This window comes from Microcaecilia unicolor, chromosome 7 (genome assembly GCF_901765095.1).
Source record: "Microcaecilia unicolor chromosome 7, aMicUni1.1, whole genome shotgun sequence".
Lineage (NCBI taxonomy): Eukaryota > Metazoa > Chordata > Amphibia > Gymnophiona > Siphonopidae > Microcaecilia > Microcaecilia unicolor.
The window spans coordinates 239,495,543-239,508,017 of NC_044037.1; the positions used below are offsets into that span (position 1 = coordinate 239,495,543).

Sequence of the window (12,475 nt, forward strand, 5' to 3'; positions counted from 1 at the left end):
TTTTTTTTAAAATTAATGGTCATGTGCTAATTTTAAGAATCTAAGTGAAGCTTGTAGAATACTGATTTAGTTCTAATGGCCAATCAAAAACAGGATATCTACATTTGCAAAGATACGTATTTAAATGGAGGAAAAAGCCTCAAACGAACCGCTAGGACACTCCTTTTGTTAATAAATCAACTTTAGGGAGGCGTGCGGAATCATCACTGGCAAAAAAAAACCTCCTAGCTTGTTACTTTATTAAAGCTCTTCACATCAATTTCTAGATAATTTTGAAAGAAACTTAGCTTTCCAGCTGTCCAGTGTTCGTTGTAACTACCCATGGCCGGACTTTGGCCAAGGTTTCGGTTACTGCTTCAGGGTCACCGTGGACTCTAATTGGTATATTTGCTCCGCTGGATCAGTGCTCTTGTGAAGAGCTTTAATAAAGTAACAAGCCAAGAGGTTTTTTTGCTAATGATCATTCCGCAGGCCTCCCTAAAATTGATTTATTAACAAAAGGAGTGTTCTAGTGGTTTGTTTGAGGCTTTTTCCTCCGTTTAAATACTTATCTTTGCATGTGCTAATTTTGCCATTAGTGTGTGGCCATTACAAAAATTAGCATTTGAGCTCTTATCGACACCTATTTTGTAGGCGGTAAAGGCTCACACGTTACTCCTGTGCTAATCAGTTAGCATGTGGTAATGTGGCTGCTAATTGATTAGCGTAGAAACGCCCATTCTCCACCCCCAGACATGCCCCTTCCCAGAAAAATGTAAAAAAAATATTTTTTTTTTATGCGTGGTTTGTGCGCGTAGATTCAAAACATACTGAGTGCTTTCTGCGTAAGCCAGTTTTAACCTGCAGTAAGCATCCATCTTGTGAAAATGGGGATTATCCTTGACACAGCTTATTGTAAAACATGATATCATGTTGGAGTTAAGGCCCCCTGCCAACTTCTGTTAAGCAGATAATTAGTATTTTTTATTTGGAAATCATGATTAAAAGATTACTAAAGGAGAATTTTTATTAAAATCTAAAAAGTTGGCTACGGTTTGGACCCGTGACAATTATGATGCATTAATCTCAGTGAAAACATGTAATTCCTGAGTGCCGCCTCTGAAGGCTCAGTCTAGGGGGCAGCACTATTGCTTTTGATGTTTTTGGGAAAACTCTCCTATTTTGAAAGTGTGCCTTTGTTTTGATGACGTTTATAAATTAAGCACCTTGCTATAAAATTAACCCTTTTATATAAATGTTAATGTGTGTCTCACAAACCTATTAGGCACGTGGCCGAGCTCGAGCAGATGATAGCACCTATGTACTGGTAGCAAGTAGTAGATCTGGAGTTGCTGAGCGTGAAAATGTAAATTTGTTCCGTGAGCAAATGATGTACAACGCTATTCTCAAAGTTCAAGATATGGACAGAGCACAATACTCAGACAAGGTATTTATTCTTTCTCCATTAGAAGGCAGGAATGTAAGTCTAATATCTCAAACATTCTGCATCATTTTGTCATTTTTCATGTTCAACTTATCTTCTAGTTTGTATAATAAAATTCTTTTTACTGATATATGTGGGGGATATATTGGCCCTGTGAGTCCAGAATTAAATATTGTGGCATTCTGTTTTATATTTTCAGATCTGTGAGTTTCAGATGCAAAGCATAATGGAAAAAAAAATGAAAATTGAGAAGAAAAAAAGTAAAACCTATCGGGAAAATCCATCACTGATAACCTTCTACTGTAGAAAATGCAATGAACAGATTTGTTCAGGGAACAACATTCAAGTTATTGAAAACATGCATCATGTCAATGTGACAGAAGAGTTCAAGTAAGTTTTGCAAAGCAATATTGTTCAGTTCTATCTGGATGATTCTGGAGATATTGTTAAGACAGTGCATTCCTAGGTTGCATCAGAACATAAGAAAAACCATGCTGAACCCAGACCAAGACCCATGGAGACCAGCATCGTATCTCCAACAGCTGCAAGTGCAGGTTACAAGTTCCTGGCAGAGTACAAAACAGAGATTAAATTTCTCAAAGACCTTTTAAGGATTAAGGGATGGCTATCCCAAGTCTACCTGGCTTTCTCCGAGGACAAGCAGGCCTATAATTCTCGCATGTGGGTAACACGGGTCCGATTTGCCTTTCTGGAGCTTGTAACAAGCTTAAAATAGGTTGTTGAGCGTGAGATACGCTTCACCATGCATGTGCGAGTGCCTTCTCACCCACCGTAAGAGTGCGGGACCAACAGTTCCGTTTTTTCCGCAGTAAGGAGAGTACGTGTTCTTTTCCAGTCCTCACAGCTGGTTCCGCCTTTGGTCTTTTTCTGCCTTCCATTTTGTTTTTTATACCTCTCTTGGGGTTTACTTTTATTTTATTCCTTCCCAGTATTTTTTTTATATTCTTGATTTTAGCATACGCTCTAGGCCACATTGAGGGTCATGTCAGGGCTCATGATGTCAAAGCCATGGCTGCATCGGTAGCCCACTTGAGGTCAGCCTCCATTGAAAAGGTTTGCAAGGCTGCGACATGGTCTTCAGTCCTTACATTCACATCTCATTACTGCCTTGAGCAGAATACCTGGCACAACAGTTGGTTTGGACAGACAGTTCTGCAGAATTTGTTTGGGGTCTAGAGTCCAACTCCACCCTCCTAGGCCTGTTTTGTTCTGTTCCAGGCTGCAGTCTCACTCAGATTGTATATAGTTTCAGGTTAATTACTTTTTTCCCTCGCCATTGCGAGGTCCAATTGACCATTGATTGTTATTTTCATTGAGCCTGGTAGCTAGGGATTCCCACATGAAAGAATTATAGGTCTGCTTGTCCTGTAGCAGGTATTCTTCGAGTGCAGCAGGCCTTATATGCTCACATACCCTCCCACCTTCCCTTGGAGTTGTCTCTTTTTTTTCTTATGCTTTTTATTGTACTGCTGGTCCTGTGCTCTTGCAGCAGGTGGGAAGGCACTTGTGAATGTGCGGTGAAGCATGTCTCACACTCAAAGACCTTTTCAGCTTGTTACAAGCTCCGAACTGGCAACACGAACCCGTGTTACCCACAAGTGAGAATATAAGGCTTGTTGTCCTCGGAGAATACCTGCTACAGGTAAGTATCTTCATTTTTCCTCTGGGAACTGTTGCAAATGTCTTTATCTTTGCTTGTTCACGTATAAGTAGCTTTGATCATGTCCTTTGGACACTCCGGAAATCTGTTGATAAATCTTCTCTTCAAACTGAAAAAAATTTCGCTTCATGGCCAAACTCTGTATAATGAAATACGTAGATACCTTTGATGTTGGCTTAACCTCCAGACTTTTTCATAACACTTCTATTGCTTCATCTTGTGGTATCCCCCTACAATGAGGTCATGTCCAATGTTACCATTTATGCATGTTGTCTCATTCTTCTGAAAGACATCGGAAACAGTCAGTGCTATATTTGAATGGTTGTCATTCTAGAATATAGTTTGTAATGCATGTTCATACTTCAGAGATCTCTTTCCTGGTCTGGGCATGAGGATTGACAAATTGCAAGAGAGGAGATAAGTACTGTTTTCTACCTTTGAGCACTGGACACTGGTTGATGCTTGGAACATTGAAAAGTATGTAATGTGCTGCATATAGACAGTGTGATTTAGTATATATGGCAGCAGACAAGCAGACATATTTAAAAGTTCTAAAAATTGACAAAAATTGGTAAAACAGACTAGGAAGGTTTTTTAAATCAAATGATGAAGAGTAGATTTTCATGATCATTCTAAGCTCTATAGATCTGTTGATCTGGAGCTCTTTGAGGCTTTATCCTTCCTTTAAGTGAATTCCCATTGTGAATATATTTCTGAAGTTTAGTGGGTCATCATTTTGATTGTTTGGTTTTTGTACTGAAGTTTTAGACAGCTGTATCCTGGTTTTGTAGAATTGGGATTTGGATGTCAGTGTAATATAGATAGATGTCTAAATACTGATTTTCAGATGTCCATAACATGAGTAGAGGTAAAATAACCACTATAGTGAATAGGCATGCACGTCCCCTATCAATCTCATAATACATTTCAATTTTCAGAAGTCATTCTGGGTAAAAGACAGAGACCATTTAGTTCTACTGTGTGGTACATTTTCCAACTGGAAGAGTCAGTAGTGGAATGGTAGAAAAGTCTGTACTGAGATACATGTTATTTACACATTCATAAATAATCTGGAGAAAGGAAGAGTGATCAAATTGTATAGTTATTCAAAGTTGTTATGATGGCAGAGGACTGTGAGGAATTGCAGTAGTGTCTTATGAGACTAGGAGAAAAGGCATGGCCTATGAAATTTAGTGTAGACAACTGCAAATTGATGCACATAGGGAAAAATAATCCCAACCACCAGTAAAAATACAGGATTCTGTGTTAGAAGTCGCTACTCAAGAAAAAGTTTCGGAGCCGTTGTGGACAATACGTTAATATTTTCAACCCAGTGTGTTACTGTCCAGGTCAGTGCCCAGTGCTACTGTCCAATTCAAACACTGTCCACTGTTACTGACCAGTATGACCTCACAGTCTCTTAAACCTCCTGCTCCTCCTCCCTGAGAAGAAAACTTTACCACTAGACTCTCAATTCATAGGCAAATCTTCTTTATTGCAATTCTCCCAATACACAAAGAGAATCCAATTTATAATTAAGCTGCCTGTAAGAACTGTGCCTGTTGCAACACTGAGTCTGTACCCAGCCACCTCAGAGGCAAGGAGAGGGCCAGATCTCAGCACTGCTGAGAGGAAAAGCTGGAAACTCAAACAGGGAGAAACAAAGGGAAAATGCCTTTTACAGCAACCTAAAGGAGAAGCCTCTAAGAGACTTGGAAAGAGCCTAAAGGAGAGAGAGCTCTGTGAGAGAGCTAGGAAAACCTTGGGGAAAAGATCTTCGGGGAAGCGAGTACCACGAGAACAGAGAGTATCTCAAGGAGGGGAAGAGAGTATCTCAAGGAGAGAAAGAGAGAGGTAAAAAAAAAAGCATTGATGGAACCAGTGGAACCAAGAAAGGTCAGCTCTCAGAAACGTTGCTAGCACATGGTATGTGAGGGCACAGACTGAGCCTCTCATACCCAGCCTGCTGGGGGCAAAGAAAGAGGGCTGGCCTTAGCTCAGAGCTAACAACCAAAACAAGCTCACAAGGAGCCAATCACAGGACACTGCAACTGTAGACAGGGAGGGAGGGGAAGCCCCAGTAAATAGTGCTGTCTATACAAATAATATTCCTATTAAATATACTGAATAATGCCTTGTGACTCTGGGCAAGTCACTTAACCCTCTATTGCCCCTGGTACTAAATAAGTACCTGATTATATGTAAACCGCTATGAATGTAGTTGCAAAAACCTCAGAAAGGCGGTAAGTCCCATTTCCCTCCCCTTCCCTTCTGCCTCCATGAATATGGGGACAACACACAGTGTATCAAAATTATCAAAAGGCAAGGGAATCTTAGGAAGTTATATGAAAAGGAATGGATAGGCTTCCCCAGTTTCTGTATAGGACACCCAAAGGTAGGTGTGCAATTTGGGTGTGAATTGCAGATGTTCACGTAAAGTAATTAGCTAAATTGGTAATTGGCCTTAACAAGCACTAATTGGCACTGATTACTGGTTATGTGAGTATCAGCTCTGCGTCCCTATTCTTTAACCTGTGCACTTAATTCATCTTGCATACAACTCCAAAGGGGCGTGGCCAGGGGAGGGGCATGGGTGTTCCCAGGATTTAGGCATAGAGTTCTAGAATACTTTCATTTCTGCACCTAACCTACAGTAGTTAGGTGCAAGCATTTAAACCAGCCTTTGGTGTACTGCTGTAAATTGTCTTACATTGGGTCATTTTATAACAGGGCACCATGGCCTTTATAAAATAGTAGTGCATGTGGCAGAGAACATGCCTGGAATTTAGGCACAGTCACTTACGCCTGAGCTGTTGTAAGTGAAGGTGCACAGTTTATGGACATACACACATAGAATAAGGTATACTAATTTCATAATCTTCACGTATAGTTATGAACTCTGCCAATGCTTTGTCCAAACTCTGCCCCTTTGCACGCCCCGTGGCAAAGTATACACCATCATGTCATGATGCGTACTTTTATATTTGTTGGTGTTTTATAAGAGGTCATTTATGCAGTTATGCATTTATAAGAGGTCATTTATGCAGGTATGTGTCCACCAGGATTGACTGGTGGGAGGCGGGGCTGGTGGTTGGGAGGCGGGGATAGTGCTGGGCAGACTTATACGATCTGTGCCCTGAAGAGGACAGGTACAAATCAAGGTAGGGTATACACAAAAAGTAGCACATATGAGTTTATCTTGTTGGGCAGACTGGATGGACCGTGCAGGTCTTTTTCTGCAGTCATCTACTATGTTACTATGTTACTTTATAAAGTTGCAGTACTGTCTCGATTATCCAATCTGACCGTCCAGCATAGCTGACAGACCCCCCCCCCCCCCCCCCCCCCCCCCGCGTTTATTTCTGTTAAAACTCTTTGTTTTAGAACAAGCACATGTACAGTAACTATGTTTTAGCACTCCAGTCAGGAACTCTATGCCTTTGTTTATGCATTTTTTGAGGGGGTTACCATTGTTTTTTGTATTATCCAGCTTTTCACTTATCCGACAATGGGTCAGTCCCATTTACGTTGGATAATTGAGACTGTATTGTACTTTCATATTGTGTATATAAGAAAAAGACTTGAGGGCCCATTTACTAAAGCTTAGCATGCGCCAACGGAATTGGCGCATGCTAAATGCTAAGAAGCCTATAGGTAGAAAATGGGCTTAGTATAAGGGCCACTTGATAAACAGAAGAAAAAAGACCTCGGAACTTCTCCAGCCGTAACACTGACTCTGCTTTGAACTTGGCTTGGAACCTATCATTAAGGTTTCTAAAAAAAAAAAAGCTCTCTTTTAAGCTAATAGTATTTGGAAGCTGGTTGGTAAGCTTTTTGGTTAAAAAAAAAAAAAAAAGAGAAGTGAAATACAGAACATAAGCTACTGTTCCTTTGTTTTGGTTTGCCCTGTATACTGACACAGTTGTTTCTCAACAGGCAACAGACATTAAAGCTCCAGCCAAGTGTACTAGAGTGAAGGTTATTTGCAGGTTTGTTTCACAGAACGGGTTCTAACTTCCCTCATTCTTTTTTTTTTCTTTATTTCATTTATTATTTAGGAATCTGTACATTCAAGGGGAAAATAAAACACTGCAAAAAAAGTTTGTAGACTACCAAACAAATGGGGAGATCATCTGTAAAAAATGTGGCCAAGTAAGTATACAGTCATTAATACTTCTGCTGTATCTCGGTCTGTGTTTCTCCACTACTGTTTAATATATACCTTCGACCAACCTTTCTCTTTCTACTCTTTTCTTGGTGTGAATGACCTTAATGTCCTATTAATAATTGCCATTCTTTTCTTACTCTGTGCTTAGCCTGTACACTGTTCTGCTGTGCCTGCCAGTTGAGCAGTATAGAAAACTTTAATAAACTATAATTTTATTTATTTATTTATTTTTTATTTTTGTTACATTTGTACCCCGCACTTTCCCACTCATGGCAGGCTCAATGTGGCTTACATGGGGCAATGGAGGGTTAAGTGACTTGCCCAGAGTCACAAGGAGCTGCCTGTGCCTGAAGTGGGAATTGAACTCAGTTCCCCAGGACCAAAGTCCACCACCCTAACCACTAGGCCACTAATAATAAACTATGCATGTTTTTCATGTTTTGCAGACATGGGGTACTATGATGGTGCACCGTGGCTTAGATCTGCCTTGCCTGAATATAAAATATGTTACTGTGGATTTTCAAGGGGAGAAAATGTCAAGAAAAACATACAAGCAGTGGAAGGAGCTACCTATCAGGTTTCCTGAGTTTAATTATGCAGATTATTGTGACAGCGACGACAGTGGCGATGGTGATAATTAATACTGTTGGAGCTGTTTTAACTGTACAGTTGAACCTTCTGTTCCATGGATGCAATCAGTATTTACACACATTTTTTTGTCATGGAAAGGTTTTTACAACAGGACATTTTTATGCAAAATTTCTTTTGGGGCTGTGACTTTGCACATTTGACAAATGGCTTTTCATAGTAGTAGCGATGAGAATGAGAGAATCATTTATAGTAACTGCTGTAGTTTTAATTAAAATCCTCATGGTTTCTCTGCTAATGTATGCAACATTGGTCAAAGCTGAATTTGTTTTAAATTGAGTTAGCATGGGAATAGGACTTTGCTGTGTAACCATAACACTGCATATCATTTATGACCTTTGCCACAATATGAGGCTCATTTTCAAAGCACTTAGCCTCCCAAAGTTCCATAGAAACCTATGGAACTTAGCCTCCCAAAGTGCTTTGAAAATATGCCTCTATGTCAACCCCATAGTATGAGAAAACAGCACAGAAATTAAGTTAAGTTTGACTGTTATATTTTGACTGTAGTAAGGAATCCCTTCTTCTTTTGTTAGTGAAAGAATGATCTCAAGTATGTAACTTATGGCAGTGCCATCATATGAGAAGTCAATTTCAACAGCGTTCATATGATTATTTCCCCCCCCCCCCCCCATCCCCACAAGATGATGATGAAACCTAATCTCCCCTGTTATCCATTTCTTTTCCTCCATTTATCTAAACCATGAAGACAGCAGCAGTCGGTGTGAAGTCGCAGACCCCAGTACTCTGTCTTGGTTTCTAGTCTTAACAGGAAGCATATGCAGGAAGAGGAGTCGGGGACTGTGAACCTTCACCGACTTGCAAGCCCCATGCTGGCTGTCGCAATTGAGCATGGATCATAGTTGAGGTCCAGAGGGAGGGAGAGCTGCCCTGTTCCTGTGACCCCATCCACTGATATGGTGACCCCATTTGGGATCCAGTTTGGGAACCATTGCTGTATAGATTTTTTCTTTTCAGATCCCTTTAAGGTTTGCACTTTAGAAATTTATGGTGGGTGATACTCAGTGTTCAAAATAATTTTTTGACAATTTTACCGTAATATTTTTTTAGGGGGTGGGGAAGGAGTGTGTGTATGTGGGGGGGGGGGGGAGAATTTTCTGTTGTGACTTGTATTTCAGTTTTTATGTTTTATCTTGCACTAAATGACTTCTTGTTTAGTTTGAAAACTGTAAGTTAAAAGACATTGGGCTCCTTTTACTAATGTGAGCTAAATGCTAAGAAGCCTGTTTTGTTCTTTTGGACTTTTTAGCATTTAGCGTGTGCTAAATCTGTTAGCACACCTTAGTAAAAGGACTCCTTGTAAATAATTAAATAAAGTTAAATTTTAACACTGTGTACAAATAATAATTTACTGAATTATTATAATTTATATAATTTACTCTGGAGATTTCCACAATGATTAAGAAATAAACACTGTTACCTTCATCTTTAGAACATTGTGTTGTATTCTTTTTGGCCTAATTCCCTCCTCGGAGAAAGATACTATGTATGTGTAATATGGATTAGTAAATTTAATTTCCTTCAGCACAAGTTTAAACATAACTTTCATATTTATGGCTATTTTGGAAAGGGTTTACAGGACAGAATGTCCATCCATTCTGTTACAGGTACATCTCTGTGCGTAGAAGGGGGAGTAGTGAGGTTCTGCTAAATTCACAAGTAGCCACACAAAATAGTTCAAAATCACATTTTTAATTTAATCTTGTAAAAATCATTCTGCAGGAATAAATCATACAACTAGCACATAGCGCTCAATCTTGTCCAGTCTACATTTCTCATTGATTCTTTCCCAGGTAACTGATATGCATTTTTTTTTCTTTAATGTCATAACATTTACAGTAGGTAAGGGAATGTATTTCCTTGATGAATGCTGGTCTCTGTTTAAAAGATGAAGGGGTCCTTTTACAAAGGTGCACTGGCGGTTTTAGTGTGCACTAAGCGTACGCTAAATGCTAGAGATGCCCATAGAAATATATGGGCGACTCACGTTTAGCACGTACTTATTTCTAGAGAGCGCTAAAAACGCTAGCACGCCTTTGTAATAGAACCCCGAAATTAGCAACAAGCAGCGGAATAACTGTTGTTTCATGCCATAATAGTTCACAATGATCTACTTCTAATTTGCTGTGCAATTTACTGGTTTGTGCTGAGTCATAACATTAACAACCACACCTTTGTTGTGTATAAAGATAGGTTCACCCAGATCCGATGTTAGAAATCCAGGGGCCCAGGGCAGAAGCTGACCTGCAGGCTATGCCTTTTTCAGCTTCAAGCAGGCATTGGGGGGGGGGGGGGGGCCAGGGTAATTGCCCAGTTTGCCACCCTCTTAACACTGACCCCGGGTTCACCTTAATGCCTCATTGTAGCACTTCTGCAATGATCCTTAATATAACATTTTGTAACACTAGTGTATTAATGGAGGCAAAATTTTCCACATTATTTGTAACTTTGTACTCCTGCCAGACCTCTATGCATATGATCCCAGTGGAAAAATAGCCTGTGCAGTTTTGGTATGGAACTTTTCATAAAAACCTTACTATACTTTTTTGAGGTATTCTTGATTTTTTTTTTTTTTTTTTGCAAAAAAAAAAAATGTTGTACTACGTGCTCATAACTAATGAGCTGCTTTGCATTATTTTGCATCACAGTGACTCAAATGATGAATTTTAAATTTTGAACATATAAAACTACACATGAAATTTAGCTATTTTCAGAGTAGATATAAAATTTCTCCTTGGTGTGTAAAATTATATTAGAGGATTTTCAACCACTGTCTGGATAGCGTATTCGGACAGCACTAGAGACAGTGTGTTTTTGCTGTCCTAAGTTTTCTGGATAATTATCCAGATAGAGGTGCTGAAAATTGCCGCTCTCCAGATAAATCATGCCTCTGGCCCAGCACTATCCAGATAGGAGGGAATTCTATAAATAGTGCTCAAATATGAGTACCAAAAAAAATCAGCACTAATCACTATTCTATAAAGGGTCTGCACCTTTTATTGAATCGTGCAGAGCGCTGATTCCCACGCCTAACTTTGGGCGCCAGACTTATGCCTATTGAAAACTGGTGTAAATGCTGGCACCCAAATTAGGGGGCCCCTTTACTAAGCTGCACAAGCGTCAACACGTGGCAAAATGGAGCTACTGCCTGGCTACCGCATGGCTCTTGCGGTAATTTCATTTTTGGCATGCGTCTGAAAAATAAATTTTAGTTTTGGATGCGCGTATTGGGCACGTGCTAAGTGGCATTTGATGCACTTAGGTCATTACCGCCAGGTTACCGCGTGAGACTTTACCGCTAGGTCAATGGCTGGCGGTAAGTTCTCAAAACCAAAATGGACATGCGGCAATTTTCATTTTGCCGCACGCCCATTTTCGGAAAAAGTTTTAAAAAGGCATTTTTTTACAGGTGTGTTGAAAAATGATTCTGCGCGCACCCAAAACACATGCCTACACAACTGCAGGCCATTTTTCAGCGCACCTTTGTAAAAGGGCCCTAAGTGTGCTTATCCAATATTCCATAACGCCAGATGGAACTTTTTGGAATGCTCCTGACATGTCCATGCCCCTCCCATGGCCACACTCTGTTTTGGGATACGTGGTACGGGAGTTAGGTGCACTGCCTTATAGAATAGCGCACAGCCAGATGCATGCACAAAGTTTAATGAATGCCAGTTAACATCAATGGTTGTTGGCACCCCATTATTTATGGTTATTAGCTTGTTAACTAATTAATTTGCATGCATAGCTCAACAGTAGGCTCGATATACAGAATCCAGGGGATAGTGCTGAGGTGGTATGTAAAGTTATTGAGTAGCACAATCCGGATAGTGTGCTACTGATTATTTGTATCGGCATCATTTATCTGTGTGGAAGAACCTGAAATAATTCCCTTTGAAAATTTCACATATTTAAACAGAGCCTCAGATGATAGTTTCAGCAGTGAATGTACTGTCTGTACTGTGTACTAGGGATGTACAAAGCAAAACATTTTGTTTCACTTTTTCTTTGGTTCAATCACCTATTCAGTTTCAGGTTCTAAATAATTCATTAGGGCAAACAATTTTCTTCTAGGGATTGTGGTGGCATGGCTAGTGACAGGCCTGGGCCCTTAATAAATACAGCCACACAGAGGGTTAAATGTGAAAGAAAATAATTTATTTTCATGCAGAGGAATAGGTGACCTGTTCCCTTCACAGGTCACGAGAAAGTAGACATGCTGAGTCACTTCTTACATTCATAAGTTCTCTCCAGTGGTCTGCTCCTGTAAAGGCAGCCCAGTCACCTTGTCTTGGTCTTGAAGTCCACGAAGTTCAAGTCATGTTTTTCAATACTCAGCACAATTGGGCCCATCTTGGCTCTGACTTTCAAAGTCACACTGTCAACCAGGTTCCAAAATAAACTTGGCCTACCTCAGATAAGCCTCTGGCAGATACAGGATAGCAACATCTGTAGTGTCACTCAGGACTCCCCTCAGGTACTGTAGCCAACAAGAATACCCTGGGAGAATTCCTTTACTGGGTCTCCATGATGT

At 40.1% G+C, this 12,475-nt stretch overlaps 1 protein-coding gene across 1 annotated transcript in view; it reads left to right on the forward strand.

Annotated features, from left to right (window-relative positions):
• Positions 1-8,265, forward strand: part of IFIH1 (interferon induced with helicase C domain 1) — a 111,210-nt gene extending 102,945 nt beyond the window's left edge. Inside the window, 4 exon segments of the mRNA XM_030209828.1 lie at positions 1,265-1,426; positions 1,623-1,813; positions 7,163-7,256; positions 7,719-8,265. Of these exon segments, the coding sequence (XP_030065688.1) occupies positions 1,265-1,426; positions 1,623-1,813; positions 7,163-7,256; positions 7,719-7,913 (642 nt within the window). The 3' untranslated portion in view covers positions 7,914-8,265.
• The last annotated feature ends 4,210 nt before the right edge of the window (positions 8,266-12,475 follow it).